The 16,794-nt window shown below is 35.9% G+C and overlaps 9 protein-coding genes and 9 long non-coding RNA genes across 18 annotated transcripts, besides 1 other annotated feature; 10 read left to right on the top strand and 8 right to left on the bottom strand.

Annotated features, from left to right (window-relative positions):
* The first annotated feature begins 78 nt into the window (after positions 1 to 78).
* Positions 79 to 411: an LONG TERMINAL REPEAT.
* On the top strand, positions 99 to 1,114 carry SPOM_SPNCRNA.1440. The gene has a single exon (NR_150324.1). It is a non-coding gene; the product is annotated as a non-coding RNA (long non-coding RNA).
* Positions 242 to 1,193, bottom strand: SPOM_SPBC83.12 (uncharacterized protein). The gene has a single exon (NM_001021538.3). It carries the CDS (start codon positions 1,010 to 1,012, stop codon positions 527 to 529), a length of 486 nt encoding a protein of 161 aa, NP_595644.1. The 5' UTR covers positions 1,013 to 1,193; the 3' UTR covers positions 242 to 526.
* On the top strand, positions 1,178 to 1,530 carry SPOM_SPNCRNA.5228. Its single transcript, NR_194583.1, has one exon. It is a non-coding gene; the product is annotated as a non-coding RNA (long non-coding RNA).
* A 57-nt stretch (positions 1,531 to 1,587) lies between these two features.
* Positions 1,588 to 3,971, bottom strand: pet2 (triose phosphate transmembrane transporter). The gene is made up of 2 exons (NM_001021537.3): positions 3,716 to 3,971; positions 1,588 to 3,653 (listed from the first exon to the last, which is right to left on the bottom strand). The coding sequence occupies exons 1-2, from the start codon at positions 3,808 to 3,810 to the stop codon at positions 2,399 to 2,401; spliced, it is 1,350 nt and encodes a 449-aa protein (NP_595643.2). The 5' UTR covers positions 3,811 to 3,971; the 3' UTR covers positions 1,588 to 2,398.
* On the top strand, positions 2,270 to 3,034 carry SPOM_SPNCRNA.5227. Its single transcript, NR_194582.1, has one exon. It is a non-coding gene; the product is annotated as a non-coding RNA (long non-coding RNA).
* A 206-nt stretch (positions 3,972 to 4,177) lies between the features above and the next one.
* Positions 4,178 to 5,003, top strand: SPOM_SPNCRNA.5226. Its single transcript, NR_194581.1, has one exon. It is a non-coding gene; the product is annotated as a non-coding RNA (long non-coding RNA).
* Positions 4,199 to 5,327, bottom strand: emc7. The gene has a single exon (NM_001021536.3). The coding sequence runs from the start codon at positions 5,122 to 5,124 to the stop codon at positions 4,555 to 4,557; it is 570 nt and encodes a 189-aa protein (NP_595642.1). The 5' UTR covers positions 5,125 to 5,327; the 3' UTR covers positions 4,199 to 4,554.
* Positions 5,328 to 5,913: 586 nt separating this feature from the next.
* On the top strand, positions 5,914 to 7,453 carry lin1 (U5 snRNP complex subunit LIN1). Its single transcript, NM_001021535.3, has 2 exons — positions 5,914 to 6,182; positions 6,229 to 7,453. The coding sequence occupies exons 1-2, from the start codon at positions 6,065 to 6,067 to the stop codon at positions 7,335 to 7,337; spliced, it is 1,227 nt and encodes a 408-aa protein (NP_595641.1). The 5' UTR covers positions 5,914 to 6,064; the 3' UTR covers positions 7,338 to 7,453.
* Positions 5,947 to 7,077, bottom strand: SPOM_SPNCRNA.1439. The gene has a single exon (NR_150322.1). It is a non-coding gene; the product is annotated as a non-coding RNA (long non-coding RNA).
* rvb2 (chaperone, AAA family ATPase Rvb2) lies at positions 7,304 to 9,038 on the bottom strand. The gene is made up of 2 exons (NM_001021534.3): positions 8,975 to 9,038; positions 7,304 to 8,873 (listed from the first exon to the last, which is right to left on the bottom strand). The coding sequence occupies exons 1-2, from the start codon at positions 9,021 to 9,023 to the stop codon at positions 7,525 to 7,527; spliced, it is 1,398 nt and encodes a 465-aa protein (NP_595640.1). The 5' UTR covers positions 9,024 to 9,038; the 3' UTR covers positions 7,304 to 7,524.
* Positions 8,158 to 8,595, top strand: SPOM_SPNCRNA.5225. Its single transcript, NR_194580.1, has one exon. It is a non-coding gene; the product is annotated as a non-coding RNA (long non-coding RNA).
* A 157-nt stretch (positions 9,039 to 9,195) lies between the features above and the next one.
* Positions 9,196 to 12,101, top strand: SPOM_SPNCRNA.5224. The gene has a single exon (NR_194579.1). It is a non-coding gene; the product is annotated as a non-coding RNA (long non-coding RNA).
* On the bottom strand, positions 9,335 to 11,833 carry jmj3 (Lid2 complex histone demethylase H3-K36 subunit Jmj3). Its single transcript, NM_001021533.3, has 2 exons — positions 11,643 to 11,833; positions 9,335 to 11,586 (listed from the first exon to the last, which is right to left on the bottom strand). Exons 1-2 carry the CDS (start codon positions 11,757 to 11,759, stop codon positions 9,445 to 9,447), a joined length of 2,259 nt encoding a protein of 752 aa, NP_595639.1. The 5' UTR covers positions 11,760 to 11,833; the 3' UTR covers positions 9,335 to 9,444.
* Positions 12,102 to 12,539: 438 nt separating the features above from the next.
* Positions 12,540 to 13,000, top strand: rtc6 (mitochondrial 54S ribosomal protein bL36m; the record flags this gene model as incomplete). The annotated part of the gene is made up of 1 exon (NM_001021532.3): positions 12,540 to 13,000. The coding sequence occupies one exon, from the start codon at positions 12,540 to 12,542 to the stop codon at positions 12,816 to 12,818; it is 279 nt and encodes a 92-aa protein (NP_595638.2). The 3' UTR covers positions 12,819 to 13,000.
* Positions 12,929 to 15,503, bottom strand: yme2 (RNA-binding protein Yme2). Its single transcript, NM_001021531.3, has one exon. It carries the CDS (start codon positions 15,360 to 15,362, stop codon positions 13,041 to 13,043), a length of 2,322 nt encoding a protein of 773 aa, NP_595637.1. The 5' UTR covers positions 15,363 to 15,503; the 3' UTR covers positions 12,929 to 13,040.
* On the bottom strand, positions 15,456 to 16,334 carry apc15 (anaphase-promoting complex platform subcomplex scaffold subunit Apc15). Its single transcript, NM_001021530.3, has 2 exons — positions 16,196 to 16,334; positions 15,456 to 16,128 (listed from the first exon to the last, which is right to left on the bottom strand). Exons 1-2 carry the CDS (start codon positions 16,301 to 16,303, stop codon positions 15,826 to 15,828), a joined length of 411 nt encoding a protein of 136 aa, NP_595636.1. The 5' UTR covers positions 16,304 to 16,334; the 3' UTR covers positions 15,456 to 15,825.
* Positions 15,864 to 16,296, top strand: SPOM_SPNCRNA.5223. Its single transcript, NR_194578.1, has one exon. It is a non-coding gene; the product is annotated as a non-coding RNA (long non-coding RNA).
* Positions 16,335 to 16,425: 91 nt separating the features above from the next.
* SPOM_SPNCRNA.5222 lies at positions 16,426 to 16,746 on the top strand. Its single transcript, NR_194577.1, has one exon. It is a non-coding gene; the product is annotated as a non-coding RNA (long non-coding RNA).
* Positions 16,747 to 16,794: the final 48 nt, after the last annotated feature.

The raw sequence follows: 16,794 nt of genomic DNA, 5'->3' as shown, positions 1-16,794 counted from the left end.
GTCTACCTAAGAAAGCTTCTGTGTTGTGCGCTTTAAATGTTTAACGAATAATCAAACCATCGCTAATCATATCATATTCAAGTCTACCCTGCGCTAAAATTCATTGTGAACACACGCCGCGTTTCACTATATGTTACATGTTTTATTTACACATACTATAGATGATAGATCTTTTCATTCTGAAGATAAGTAATGAATTATTTGAGAAATAATATAACGAGATCTCAAGTCGAGCATCGCTCCTCAGTTCACTTGTTTGAGATTTCAGTGATAGCTAACAATATAGCCTTTGTAAGAATTTATATTATAGCTGCTACCTATATTATCCATGTATTACAATTTAACTTACCATGAGCAAAGTCGCCGCCTTCCTACATATCGTTAAACAGATACCACACTGCTTTGTTGAGAATGATGTTTAACGCTATAACTCACCTTTGGGACATAAGTTGCTTGTAAGCTATCCGTTGCTAAATGACCTTTGGTAATAATATAATTCTTGTCGTATAACAGTGTTGCAGTAGCACTAAATGAGTTTATCAAGATTTATCATAAGGTCAGCATAATCGCATTCAGACTGGCTGCTGTCGGACATTATATTTTCAGAATCAGAACTGTCATGAGTGTATATTGAATCCTGAAATTCTCGCCGCTGATCAATACTGTCCATCGTTACATGCTCAGCTCCACTAACATAGTAAGTTATTGGCGAGTACAATATGTGTCCAACAGAATCGTATTCTTGACTTGATTGCCTTGAAAACCTAAGTCCATGGTATCTATTGATAGAAAAAAGATGTTGTGGTCCAAACTCTGAAAAATAACCAGAACTATATTTTTCATATGGTCCGGTGAAGGGACCACTCATAGATGACACTGAAATATAATTAATTGTTAGAACGCACTTGTAAAATTTCATATCTGCAGGTAATCGATAATTAAAATGATCCGGATAATTAGGCTTAATTAATATATAACCATGACCGCTGATGGTGAAATTAACTCTTTTCATATCGTCTCCAACGCATCTTGAGTAATTTAGTCTCGCCTGTTCAAACAGTATCTGATCATCTCTGATGTTACCAGCAATAACTGCTGAGCAAATGATTGAATTAAAAAATAAATATCCACTTAACCCACACCAACATTGAAAATACTATGTAGTACGTTGAAAAAATATGTGCGCAATGTATAGAATCATGTTCGACAAAAAATCATTAGAAATATATCAAATTACGTTAGTTATCAATCTTCATCTTATGTCTATTTAACCTGAACGTGTAAAATGGTGCTTTAGAGTACCCGCATCATTTATATAAGACTACTATAATGATCCTTAATTGCATTGCTATAAGTAGAGCTCGAATTGAACCACGTTTAAGAGTTCAGTTGCAAGCTATTCAATACATTAGTAAGTACAATACTGGTATCTTAATTTTATTTACCAGCATTTTCAGTTACCTCTACAATACTGTACAACGACTACTAGAAATAAAAATTACTGTATCTTTAATCCAGTTTAAAGAGCGTAGAAATCGCAGTTTTTATACATTACCATTTTATACTAAAAAAAAAAAAAACCTTATGTGGAGCGAGAATCCCAGCTTTTGCTTTCTTTTTAAACCAAATAATATTGATAATATTTACAAACCTGTCAAGTATTTTTTGTGTAATTTTTTTTATGGAATTAATGTTTGAAGAAAACAGATCAAATCAATGCCAGCTTGGATAAAAGAGTTGAAAAAATAATATAAGAGAGGAAAAAAGGACCAACCAGTGGTAAGGTAAATGATCAATGACTCGTATCAATTATAAAAAATAAGCATCGAGCATGTGCTAAATTACTATGGATCGAGTATGTAATAATGATTGAAACAAACAATCATCATGTAATGCGAAAAGAAAGGAATAAAACGACTGTAGAAGAAAAAAAAAAGAACAGCTAAGCTAAGGTAAATTTGTATGCAAGTTTGCAAAGTCAGAATATAAAAGTCAAAGAAATGAAGAAACAGACTGCGGCAATAAATAAAAAGTTTTACAGAAGAATGGTGTAAAACCTAACTATCAAAGATAAACAATAAAACTGTCGATTATTTATTTAATTTTGCTTTTATTGTTTAACGTTGCTTTCGTGTTGAGTTAATAAGAAGTCCAACTATACACAATGCTAAATTTGCCCTCAACAAGCAACCAATAACGCTCATATATTTCTTCTTCTTTCTATCCCTTTGATATTCGATAATTTTTTAGATGTATGATGAAGTATTTGAAAATCCCGCAACTCAAAAAGTGTAAAACCATACTGATGATCGGAGCCAAGGATTGACTAATGTAGTGATAAACACGGGCAATGAAAGCATCTGATAAAGGCATAGTATATTGCGGCTCCCTGATAAAATTAAATTTTCAATGTTGGGACAGTTTCAGTGGCCCAGAGTCTAGAGGGTTGAGGGGCTTTGAAATTGTTTAATTGAAATGTATAGCTGGAACGCCTGTCATGTATGTTGGAGTTTGAAAAGTCATTTTGCGTACTTTGACGCACAGAAGCAGGTGTAGCATTACCCGAGACAGAAGAAGTAACTCCTTCATTAGAATAGACTGAATTAGGGGTCATTGGGGAGTCTGAAATAAGAGGTACCACACTATCAAGACGTGGGGTGATTTGAGGAAGGAAATTCTTTCCATAAAATGGTGATTGTGTTCCACTAGAAGGATAGGACTTTTCATCTTCCATTGTTTGCTCTTCTAATTCAAGTGCATCCTTTTCAAACTCCTTTACTTTACAAGACTCGTATAAATTGCCCTTTTTACTGCGATCATACAACCAGAGACCGATAGCTGTCAAAAAGATACCACTTCCTTGGGTAAAATTTGTAGCTTGTTGAAACCAAATGATGGAAACTACAATCACGAAAATGCGCTTGATGAGACTTGCTATGGAATATGCAACAGGAGAAATTATGCTTAATAGGGTAAAAGCCAGAATATTTTGAAAAAAATGAGAAAGACCATTGTAGATCAAATTTAGGAAAACCGGTGATCCGACTTCAGGGAGGTAGGCAAATCCTTCTTGGTATAGCCATACAGGAATCATAACGATAAATGCGACTCCTGAAGAATAAAGTAAAAGATTTAGTTTGTTGTAATGTTTTTTCGTGTGAGTGCTATGAGATTTTGCCTCCATAAATATTTTACTGCCAAAAATATTTTGGGAGACAAAAATGCAAGTCGAGATTAGAGCGTACAAAAGCCCCACTATATCAGCAGACAGTTCAAAAGAGCAGGCCAAGGTAACGCCAAATGTTAGAGGCACTAAGGAGAAGTAAGTCATGGCAGAGTAAACATGGCGAAACATGAAGCGATAAGCTAAAACAGTGAAAAGTGGGGATAATGCCTTTACAGTATGTACAGTTGAGACGGGAATTTTCGTAGTAGCCAAACTTCCAAATACGTGTCCTCCTATTTGGAAAATACTTAATGGAAGAGTCGTATATAAAACGTATTTACTGGGTTTTTGAATACCTGTGCCACCAAGAAATTGCTTTCTAAATAGAAGGCAAACGGCACTGAAAAATGCAACGAACCCAAATTGAAGGAAGGTCAATGTAACCGGGCAGCGTAATTCATTGAAAATACTTTTTGAAGTTGTATTACTACAATAGTTAGAATCAATCAGACCACCATTTCACCTTATAAAGGCACAACAAAAACATACGTAACGGCACTTGATATATACCATAATAAGCAAAGAAGAAGAAATCCCACCTTCTCATGGAATAAAATGTGGCTAAGTCGCTCTCTCAAAACCATAGATCCATACACTTTGTTGAAGTTCAGAACGTAAATCAAATAAAAAGTCCTTCGCTAACACCACATAAAAACAGGAAAATTGCACGAAATTTTTAAACTAGGACGAGGACTAATTCTATTAAATATACAATTAGCAAAAAAAAAGTGGTTGGGTTTGGTTTGGTTAGCTTCGTGCTACGTAATGTCAACATATAGTGAACTACATTACACTGTCAAATTCGTTGTTGATATATGGATAAATAAAAACGAAGAAGGTTGGTGTGAAAAGTAAATAAAAAAAATTGATAAAATATTTTACACTAAATTTCTATTATTTTCCTTGCATCTATATTTACCTTTTGTTGCATTTAAAGGCATCAAGTTTACAAACTAGCGACTTTAAAGAAAATTTGGTGAAGGTAATTTTTCAGAAGCTAATATTACTAAACGGGAATGACTGAATCAATAAGCGAAATAAATTAAACAACTGTTCATCTTTTTCGAAATTCCCATTTAGTACCAATTCTTTTAGCAAACGAATTCTATTAATTGACTACGAGTTCTATCTACTGAAGATATAGTTTTCTACATTTGAGCATGATTTAATGCCCGAATAGAATTTTGACTAACAAATAATTATCGAGTCAAAGAAAAAACTGAAATCTAAATGTTGACCAATTGTGGTCCACTTTTTTCCCTTTTTTCTGCAAGACAAGTTCCTATTCCAAGTAAAATAAGTTTCACTAACTATTATAGGTAGCTTAATCAAGCAGTTTTTTTCTCAGCAGCCTCTGCAAGCCTAGCTTGCTCCAATGCCTTGGCTTCAATGTTAAGTTTTGGAAGGATAAATACAAGAACAACAGAAGCTAAGGAAAGCAACATCATTGGGCTTTTTAATAAACGTATCAGGGAAAACTTTCTTGGCTCCTTCAAATAATCGCGTTTTAGAACAGCACGGACTTTAATAGGATAACTAGTATTCTTAGCGGTCGAACTAGCTGGACGTTTTTCGGCAGGCGAAGTATAGTAAGGGTAGACGATCGACTCATTGATTATGATGTGAAATTCGGAGAATTCATAGTCTATACTTTCTAACCGTAAGAAATATATTTCATCAGGGACATTGGGAAATGTAAAACTACCATCTCTCTCCACTACTGTCTCAAACGTTTTATTGCTAGAGATCAATCTGGCTCTGGTATCATAAGACAATAAATTAATCTTGGGAAGGATAGTATTGGTTAATACTTTTCCATATACTTCAGCTTGTAACGATTGCTGAATGCAACCAGCAAAACATAAAACCGATAACAGCAAAAATGTGTGTAATTTCATTTTTTTTAATAGATAAAGAAGGTAGCTTTCAAAAAATTGTGAGACAGTAAAGAATGGATGTCCACGGTTGAGCAGGGACTATTGAATGTCAATTATTAATTTTCAAACAGGGTCAGATAATAAACGAATCTTGAGGTTTAATAAGAAAATAATAGATGAAAGAAAATGCGCAATTTAATAAACAAGAACAGTTTTCCGAACTTGATAAGTCACTACAGTGTTTGCTTTTAGATGAATGACCTTACTTCGTGCTCCAACAGTTATCAGTAAATAGGATAACGAAAAATAAGAAACTATGGGATTCCAAATACCACACTTATACGAAGCTTGTTATATAGTAAGGTAAATAGAAAAATAATTACATATTTGATAACAATGCAGATATCTTAAAGATAAAATGCAAATTAAATGGAAAAAGGTCACTCCATAATAGAATTTTTTGAATTGAATGAGAGCTTGATGTCTTATTTTACTGTTATACAGCGAATCTATACCAAGTTTCACATGCAATGTCACTCTCAGGATGATACCGTTCTTACGTACGGCGATATTATTATATGATTTTGAAATTGTAAAATTTCACGTTTGTTTTGTACATACAGGATTAATTTTCAGTAGTTTTTTATTTTGAAGAAAGAATCAATAATCAATATACTACTGGTATAACGCACAATCACTTATTCGTTGTCAGTAGATAATGCTTCATCTCTTTATTTTGCTAAACGTTCTTTAACAGAGATGTTTTCAGCTACGTAATTTTATAACTGCATGTAAAAAAAATACTATAGCATGAGGATGAGATTATTATTCGTCGTGCATTATTTTTTGGTAATATTTATTTTTGTATAATCATTTTATTTTTTCTATTGTTTCAGATTTAACACTTAATAATCTTGCACTCATAACGAGTTCGCAATTGCAACTACATTTTGTGTGAACAATGAAGCGTACGCTCAGAAACCCTGGCAATTCGAGTACAGTGGGTGATGTTCACGATGTTTTTTTTGAATACGATGTAAGCAATGTAGGGAGAAAACGTCCTAGGACAAAAGAAGAGGGTATGCAAATTCATTTGTTGATTTCTGTCTAACATTCAATTCACAGGATATTATGAATCTGAATCTGAAGAAGATGAAGACCAAATTCTGAATAAAGAGAAGAAGGAAGGGCAATCGGAAGATATGTTTTCTGATACTTCGGAAGATGAGAAGCGTACTCTGCCAAATGATGAAGCGCAAAAGCGACGTGATTTCATTGAAAATGGCGATGCTGAAAGATTAGCACATAAAGGTTTGCGAAATAAAGAGGTTTTGAACGACGATTCTGATGATGAGGACGATAACGGAAAGTATTCAAAGTTAAGATATGAAGATATAGAAGGCCAAGAAGATACAAATCAGGCTAACGACCTCGACGCGGATGAAGAAGGCAGTGAGATATCAGTTCCCTCAAGCCCAAAACGAATGTCCTTTAACTTAAAAGAAGATATGGAGGAGGGTGATTTTGACGAAAATGGTAATTTCATACGAAAAAATTATGACCCAGAGTCTCAGTATGATGCATGGCTCAATGGCAGTGTTTCTAATAAAAAAAGCATTGCAGCAGCCAGAGAAGCGGAGCAGAAGCGTAAGGAAATGGAAAACAGAAGAAGGAATCAAGAATTGGAAGAATTTAGTAAACTGCCTTTTTCCACGGTTCCTGAAGCGTTATCGTTTTTTATCGCAAGAATGGAGAGAGATGAAAGTATTTTAGAATTTTTGCAGAGACAAAGTGGTAACAAAAAATCGTATAAGAAAAAGAAAAATAATACCGCAGAGGGCATTTCTCCTGAAAGGAAAAGTGCTGACGCTTTTCGGAAAAAATTAATAGAACTTATAACTGCTGGTCTAACTTTTCTAGAGGATAAAATTGGAAAGGAAGATATATACTCGGAAACTAGAGAATCTCTTCAAAGAATTTATCAAAAACTCACGTCAAATTCATGGTCTTCTCCTGTTAGTTACGACGACTCAAATTCTTCACAGTACAACTTTAAGTGGGAATTTGACGATAAGACGTACGGCCCTTATACCGCAAGCCAAATACAGGCTTGGAGTAATGAAGGTTATTTTACGGATGCCAAGCATGCAGCATTTATACAATTAGCAAATATGGATGAATGGATGTATCCTAACAATATCTGCTTTTGCGATGTAGTTTCTTTAAAGAAATAGTCAAAGTGGATAATAAACTATTTTATTTCATTATATAACAGAACTTATAGCTTGTACCTTTGAATTAACGGAAAACTATAATTCGATAAATAAGTCTAAATTAAACTTGTCTTGCAACCTTTATAAAGACTTGCTATTTAATACTTTCATATTCTTAACTATAACAAAATATTCGTCTTTAGTGCTTTTAATCTTCCTGCATTGCAACTGCATTATCTTGTGCACCTGAAGCCGACCACTCATTTTCGGTTATGTAATTCTTTCCGTATTCCTCTAAATATTCAACACTTCTTTTTTGATCCAAAAATAATTCGTAAACACGTCGGATATCGGACTCCTCAATCGTAGCACTTTTGCGCTTCAAAGCAACCTGATTAGATGAAGATATAAGAAGTAATGCGTAGCGAAGACTAGTCTCCTGACCAATAGTGGAAAGGTAATCTAAAGCTGAAGGCTCCATATCAACATCTTCTTCTTGACAGCGAATCTTCAAGATTTCTTTTACCTCTTCATGGGAATAGGGCAATGTAGAAATAATCAGCATACGATCTAACAAATCAACTGGAATGCCATGAGGGGAACGATAATTTGTACCTCGAATACGAGTAATTCCTCGATTAGAAGCCATAATAACGATAGGAGCTAGGTCATCTTCCAATGCGCGATTGAAAAAAGAAAAGCACTCAATATCTAGCATATGAACTTCATCAACGAAAAGTACACCAGGGACTATTTCGGCTTTTCCTTCTTCTCTCCACTCACTAACTTTGGTGTTAATTTGTTCACGTACTTCTGGTTTAATCTCACCAGTATCACCTGAGAACAAAGCTAAGAATCCTTGTGTACGTGAATTAATAACATCAATGTCATGTAAGGAGACGGTATGGACTACCTCCTTTCGTTTTTGAATTTCTCCTTGAGGACATTGAACAAACCGAGTGTCAGCTCCCATAGCATCATAATCCCTTGCCCTCGAGAATGAACGACCGAGCTTAGTAACTCTTCCCACTGACTTATCAATACTAATAACATCACCAGCTAAAACCTTTTCTTTTGTGAGGGAATCAATCATCTTTGTTCCTAAATCATAAACCGTTTCCATGTCGGTACTGCGAATTGTAAGCTTGCCTTGCTTATTACCGCCAGTAATAGACCGATCAATTTGAACTTCCACAACCTCTCCTTCAATAATTTCTGTCTCCTCCTTAATACGGACACCTATGCTTTTTCGCAAGGCTTGCAACAGGGCTTCTGTTTTCGACATTTCCAAAGAGTACACTTCACTTGCAGAAAGTGTTACAAATGGTGTGTCACTACCTAAAGATTGAGCCATTCCCATTGCAATAGCAGTTTTACCAGTTGAAGGGGGTCCAGCCATCAATATGGCTCTTCCAGCTATCCTGCCTTCTTGTATCATTTTGAGAATTACACCGGCAGCCCTGCGAGCCTTGACTTGCCCTACCATTCCTTGGCTTGACTCCTTCGGCTCTAAATTATCATTGAGACCTATTCCCTTAATATGGGAGTGTGCTCCGACTAAAAACAGTAAAGATTAGTTAACTCACTCAATTTTAAAGCATTTGAGTCCCCCCAATTTCAAAATATGCTAGAGGTCTATTTCTATTTTAAAAACATACTTCTTTCTAATTTGGAGACATCATTATGAGAAGTCACCGAAATCGACATGATTATGTTGTGTTTGGTTTTTTATTCAAGACTGCACAGTCATTCTCACATAGCAATCATTACCTTGCGTTGCGGTTGAGAGCATATGAACCATCGCTAACTTTCCTTATGTAAGAAACTGAGGATAAATAATTAATATTTTTGACTAAAACTGGTTCTTAAATGTATCTTTAATAACTTCTTTACAAAAAACAATCACATTTGTCATACAAGTATTCTGCGTTACTAAAAAAGGTAGCGCGTATTTTATCATGGTTAATGGCTACACTAATCAATGTCGAAGCTGAAAATTAATTTAGTCACCGATATGATTGAAACATTGTAAATTTTTAATATTATTCAAAAAACTTTTAAAACGAACGACTAAATCATAAATACAATAATGCAGCAAAAATGCATTTACATGCAAATTCTTATATCCTTATTCTAAGGAAGGAAAGAGAGAAAAATCATCGACATTTTCGACTTCATCACTCACATAAAGCTCATACGTATCTAGTGAAACTGAGAAATCCACTGCGTTTCGACGAGTAAGGTTTGCGCCAGCAATAGAAAATTCAGATTCTGAAGGCACAACTGATTGTGAACGATCAATCACTGTTAAACGATCGTCAATGTCAGAAGTCTCAAAAATGCTGGAGCGAGTTTCAAGAACGTCTTCTTCCAAATCTGCTACCGAGCTCCGTTCAACATCTTCAAATCCATTTTTACTTACAAGAGGATCAGATAAGTCAACAACAGATTCGTTAGTATTGCTGATCGACTCTAAATTCACGTTGACGTCTTCTACCGGAGTTGGTGCCACGTCAACAGATGAAGTCGGTTCAGAAGATTCTTCAGCAGCAATAGTCTTTATCGAGGTTGGTTCAACTGAAATTGGTGGAGTGAATTCTATGGGTTTTCCTGGTAACAACTTGGGTAAAACGAAGCGATCAAGTGAAGGTAATTCTGAATATTCATTCCAGTTAATAGGAACACCGTCATCATAAACGATATTAGGAGCTTTAAGGGCTGGATTATAATATGAACTCTCCCGCCGACCAGCAGCAGAAGAAGATGTTAATATACATTCATATGGTACCTCAACTACATCCGATTTTTCACATTCGAGGAGCAACATATGCTCACTAACCCTGTCTTCGAGAATCCTCCCCAAAAACAATTCTCCACGAGCGAACTGTGCAGGAACAGGAAGCCCTAAAATAGGAGGCGGATGCAAAGGATGTGATGATGGACGAGTATATAAAGGATCAAAATGAGAAAACTCTATGTTATCACCGTTTTCTTCTTTCTGTTTTTTTATATACTCTTCACGTGCCTTAGAATTCCAAATCAGTGACAAAGGAAGCGATCGGTTTTTGCGCTCTTCACCCACGTGAAGGGAAGATAATTCCTTTTCGGTAGTTGTAGTAGAATTAAAGTGTTCAGTAGATGCACTCTCATGATTAGACATTAAAGGAGATGGAGGATTAATAGAGTTAGGTGAGTCAAAATCTCGTTGAGAAAATGAATTATTATCAACACTTGAATGAATCGGATGAAAGTTACCACTATCATGGATGTTGGATTCGGGTAAATCATGCAAGTAAAACTCATCCAGGAACTTTTGAGAACAAGCACGTTGAGGCTTATGCGAATGTGGCCATAAAGATTTAGAGGAATAAAGGGATTCTGAAACCATAAGTCTTCGTAAATTAGAAAATTCATAGTTGGAAGCAGATCTTGGTGAACGAAAGACAAAACGTCGTAAAACAGCGTCTCCTAGACAAAATGCACTATGATGTGTGCCTGGAAAGGTTATAAGCAGTTCATCCTGTTTAAGGACTGTTGAATAAGTAACAATACCATTTTGTACTAGAGTTGAAGGGGGAAACAAAATATTCTGGTGAAGCAAAAAATCTGAACAACGCCAATGCTCATCTTGCGCAAGCTTTCCAGCTAATTTTTTAAAAGACTCACTATGTGCTGAAGGTATCACATACCATTGCAATGAAGAGCCACCTAAATGTACCTGAACTGCATGCAGCTCAGGAGATTCTACCCGCCAAGGAAGGGTAGTTTTCCATTTCCCAGCAAATAAGTGACCAACATTTGGCCAAGTGTTAATCAATGTATTCGATCTTAAATGTACCCTATCTTTTTGAGCAGCAGATATCGAAGGTATAAAATAGAAGGGGATCGATGGGCGATTAGTATATCCATACCACAGACTGTCATGGGTCAAAGAACGCCAATAATATGCAATAGCTTTAGCCACATTGTTTTCAAAGTCATTAGAACTTCCAGCGTTTGAAGGAAACCTGTCGTCGACATTCATATCGGTAGGCTTTTTAGGACCAGCCGAGCCATGGTCTATATCGCTTTGAATCTCGAAGTACTCTCCTTTCCGTCTCACCATTCGCTCTAACCATAAATCCATTTTTACATCGGAAGGTTTCATTGTATCTTCGTTCCAAGGATTTAAAACAGAACTAGGACGAACAACTTTAATTGCGCCGTATTTCTTGCCAAGCCTTTCAACGCGCCGAATAAAACTTTCCATATCTACAAATTCTGAAATTTTCTAAACAAATTTTGTTAACATCCACAAAATATTTAATATTTTTCGCGTAAACTTACTGGTTCCACAACAGGTATGCCATCTGACCCTTCGATATGATAATCGATTTCACACTCCAAAGAACTCACTGATGTGTCACTTTTGCCAGCATGTTTCTCTTTAACATTTTGCTGCATAGCAATCTATTTTTCAGCCTTTGGATTGAATATTTTGGTGTTTTTGAGACATCCACCAATTCGTGGGATTTGCTAAATTTTCCTTTAACAATCTTTTACCAAGGCAAATGACGCATCTGCACTCCAGTTCCATACCCAAATTAGCAAAGTATAACGAACTCGTTATACCAGCAACTAAAAACATAAACAAATTCTCAAAAATTGATCATTTCAAATTAATCGATTAGCATGCCAAACCAAATAACGTAGAATCAAAGTTATTAGATGATGCGGTCAATTAGCTATTTTAGGGACTAAGAAGGTCAGAGACTCAACATTAAAATTTTCATTTGTAAACAAAAAATGGAGCTACACTGTTGAGTTGACTCCACTTTAATAAAAGTATTCCTTATTTTAAAATAATGTGATAAATTTCAGGTCAAATTGCTCCACAGTAAGCTGGCTATTGAATTTATAGAATAACAAGACATGTTGGTTGTCACTAACTGACATGTCGTAGGTTAGCTTACTAGAAGCACTAACTACTATTTATTTTCCCAACAAAGAATATCCAACAAATCGGGCGTAAGCGAGTTTATATAACTTAGTATTCACCTTTTTTTTTTATGAAAATCTTCTCTTGTTGATAGGCATTTTCTATTATCGTTCTTTTTTGGCTCAGTCCAAATTGTGAACACTTTTCCATCGTACATCATTTATTTAGCTCAGAATTACTTCGGATCCAAAAAAATTTAAACATCTTGACTTGAAGTCCCAGTTTCACTTTTTTTTTAACTTATAATGGCTTCATTAGGTCGTAAATTTTTTGCTGTGGGTGTTTTGTCACGAGTCTTCCCTTCTGCTTTTAATGCACAAAAAGGGTTGTTAAAAAATGCATCTATGTTCTTAACCCCTGCTTTCAGACTTTCTCCTAGCCTTCTACCTTGGAACTTTTCAAGAGGTTTCAAAGTGAAAGCATCAGTAAAAAAGCGTTGTTCATCCTGCTATTTTGTGCGTCGCAAAGGTAGGTTGTATGTACTATGCAAAAAACATCCGAGACATAAAACCCGTCAAGGTTAATGACTATAACCGGTTTCGCTTCTTCTTTTTTTTTCTACCTAGGCTAATTCTTCATTACGCTCACTTCATATTACGACGATTTTTGGACTACCTACCAAATCCTTACTCCCTTCTCTCTCGTTAATGCGTAGTCATTAAATGTGATATTATTGTTGACATTATAGCTTCATGCTAAAGAATTCATAAAAACATACGTAATCTTAAATGATATGCTTTCGCATCTTAGTCGATTTTTTTCAAAGCCTCAGTAAGCCTTTCTATACTTTTCTCATTATCAGTAATAACACCTTGATTTTTCTGGATACGCGTCGTTAAGTAATGAGCACGATCCTTCACACCTGATTCAAGGTTCCCAAGGTCCTTTAGCATTTGTAGCTCCTGTTCATCATTCTTGATAGCATTGTTAGCCATGCCAATTAACGCGTTACATCTCACCAACTGCATATTAGCACTTAATACTGGATCATTTACAAGTTGCCGGAAAGCCGTAACATATACAGGTTTTCCAGCGTAGACTTTATCCGGTCTTGCATTCACTGTGGTAATAGTAATCAATTCTGATTCTTCCAAGGCACGAACGGCATCGTCGTGTCCTTTGAACAGTGGGTCAAGCATCAACATATGATAGGGTATATATTCATGTTGAGATAAATAAGTAATTAAGGTCCATGACTCTTCTGGAGTGAACGTTGGCTTCTCCTCACTGGTTAAAGAAGCAGGCCGTAAAAATGTTTGCAAAATATCAGAGGCATTTTGACTTACAATACCGCCAATTGCTTCAGAAACACTGGAAGAATTAACCCGCAACCTACGAGCTACATAATCAAGATCACGAAGTCGGCCACCAATCTTCGGTAATTGGACCCGCAATTCTTTCCTCAATTCTTCTGTTTGCATCTCTTCGGGTAAAGACTCTATGACATATCGCTGAGCAAGTACAGGGTCAGCATCTCCTAATAACAATGTTCTATTTTCCCAACCGTTGACATATTGCTCTAATGACTTGGTGCCTCCAACATCGGGTGTTAGCATTAGTACATGAGCAATTCCTTCCTTTACCAAATTACCAGCCCATTCAGCAACCACTCTCTGCATCGGGTTTGATAATTTACGAAGCTGGAAATTGTCGAGAATAACAACAGGTAAGCGATCTGCATGAACTTCTAAAAACTCAGATTCATCCAACACACTAGTATCGGCTTCTTTATGCTCTCGTAATGCTAGAGAACGCAATACCGTTTGTGTTGTGTTAAGAATTTGCCGCACTTGTCCTTCACTAGAAGAAACAATTCCCGTTTTTTGTCCTATGAGACCTTGTGCAGCCATATCGATAAGTGACGATATGTTGTTTAGGAAGCTAAAGAGGGGGAAATACCCCGTTTGGCTAGCAAGAGTACTTACGAACATTTCCGTATTAGTAGTGGAGAATAAGCGATCACAGTCGAAAAACAAAACATTTTTTCGTTCTTTAACAACTCGATCTACCAGATCACGCTTACCACTACCACGAGGACCTTGAACAACAATAAAAGAATGTAATGCTTCATCCAACCATTCTTTCAACTGTTCACAATCCTTTTCACGTGTTGTCCAAATCGGTGCCTTTATATTTGTACCATTTTCGTGAAAGGGACTCAAAACTATATCGCGAGTTTTCTTTTTGACCCACCCAACAACATTGATATTTCTCAACTTCTGACCATGTACAATGTTTGTCTCGACAAAGAACTTTCTTATCGGATCGAATAAAGAAGCCGTTAAAACTGTAATAGCCGCCGCAACCAAAGGAATAGTAAAACGAGGATGAGAGAATAACCAGTCTTTGAAGGCGACAAAGCGGTTCATATGTCTGTATCGCATGTGGAATTCTGTTTTCCCATAAACAAAACCATGCATACAGTTTAAAGCTGACGTAGCGGACCTTAGCGATGAAAAACTCAAAGTAGCAGAAGTAGGTGAATTAATGGTCACGGATCTTAGTTTTCCATATGTCCTAAAAATACTATACAATCTTTCCTGGGAAAGGGGCGGACCTTCGAAATTCACATCTACTGTACGAGATGGAAATATATATAAATCTTGAAGCCAAGGAATACCATGTACCATGTGTGGAATCGGGGTAGAGAAAGGGTGTAAAATTGTTCGAACTGGACGCTTTCGAAATGATTCACGGACGTGTTCTGAAACCGCTTCTGTATCTTGTGGGAATTCCTTGTAACGTACTTTTAAAAATGCTCCTCCATCTTGCCATCTGAATATGATATCTTCCAACTGCATTGTATCAGAGCTTGGAAAAGCAGCACTTAGCTGCTTTTTCAAGTTGTTCTGAAAGAGCAACGCAGTGTATCGCTGAATGTAGAAATAGGTTGGAGTATTGACGAGATTATCCACGAAGAAAAGACCTTCATTTGGATCTAGCTTGATATGACCAATATTATGTGCCACTAAAGAATGAGCATAGCGACGTGGAAACATAAACGGTCGTGCATGACCCAAAAATGAAGTATTTCGTAACCCCGTGAACCGAGATAGAAACAAATTCATAGTTTCGGGTAGGCTTTAAATTAGTTTCAACGATGTCTAAGAAATACACAACGGTTTGTTGCACTCCAATATGAATATTCAAACACCAAAAACGAACAGCCAAGAAAATGATTATTTAAGTTATACGGTTAACAGTAAGTCAGGATTCCAAATGGGATCTGTCAATGATGTAAAAGGCTAGTGGTTTAAGAACATTGCTTAAAAATGCTAAATAAAATTAGCATTGTAAATTTAGACATCGTTAAATAAATTCAAAACAGTAGAATCAAATGGGTCATTTGAATCATAAAGAGTTGATAGCCTTTTAGCATGCATAGGTTGTGTATCCAGTTATTATCTTCAAGTTCTTTTTTCGTAAACAATTATGGGAATAAATTCGATTGTACATACATTTTTCAATCGGGTAATGCAGCAGCATAGCTTTAGCAATCATGGTTGATTCGATATTATTATTTTTAAAGCCTTAATTTTGAAATCCGTATTCACTTATATCTTCGTAAAATTCAGAGGCGTCAGCATTTGTGATATCAGCATCCAAGTCGACTTCTTCAATATCGTGATCTTCTACTTCTTCATTATCACCATCCATATCGTCCATTTCGCCTTCTTCAGGAAAGCTCCCACTTCCCAATTCTTCTTCATCCAACTCAGTGTCTTGATTAGCCTCTTCGCGCTCTTGCTCTTCCAAATCAAGCTGCTCTTGCATAGACCTATTTAATCCAATGGGCCGAATAGTGCGAAATCCAAACTGTTTAATTGCAAGCTCCTAAGATTCGTTCAAGTTAGACTTTTCTCATGCACAGAAACTCGTTGAAAATCGTAAACAAACATACCTGAGTCTCCAGTCTAACTTCTTCCTTTTCCAATTCTTTCATAGAAGGAAAAGACGTAGGATACCATAGTTGATGGGCTGTATTAGCCATCAACGACATAAACGACATGATTTTATGCTGCAAATAAATATTGGTATTCAAGAATCAGCTGGTGTATTGTAAGACTAAAGGCGTTACTATGGTGACTGGGTTATTTACTAACCCAGTTCTGTACAATAAACAAAAAATGTAAACACAAAGCAATGCTGAGAAGCCACAAAATTAACTTTCGTGTTAATTTTTGGTTCACGTATTAATTAACAAAAGCTGTTGAACTTATTTCTCCTCTTATTTTTGACTGATTTGAAATGTTTATTGCAACGCTTGAACAAGATTATTAACTAAGAGTATCAAAATGCTTATTTTCCTTTAATGAAGAGGTCAAGGGATAAGAAATACTTATGTTCCGTAACGTTTCATGTTCAAGTTTCAGCATTTAAGTAATTGAAACTGGCTACTCTTTTCAATTTCACGTAGGTGTACTTTAAATTGGGTTTTTTAGGATTCAATTATTTGCAAATACAAAATTTCAGAAAAAAGATACCTGTATGTATCTCGAT

This window comes from Schizosaccharomyces pombe (genome assembly GCF_000002945.2).
Source record: "Schizosaccharomyces pombe strain 972h- genome assembly, chromosome: II".
Lineage (NCBI taxonomy): Eukaryota > Fungi > Ascomycota > Schizosaccharomycetes > Schizosaccharomycetales > Schizosaccharomycetaceae > Schizosaccharomyces > Schizosaccharomyces pombe.
The sequence above is the reverse complement of the archived record's forward strand: the minus strand, read 5'-3'. Positions and strand labels throughout refer to the sequence as shown.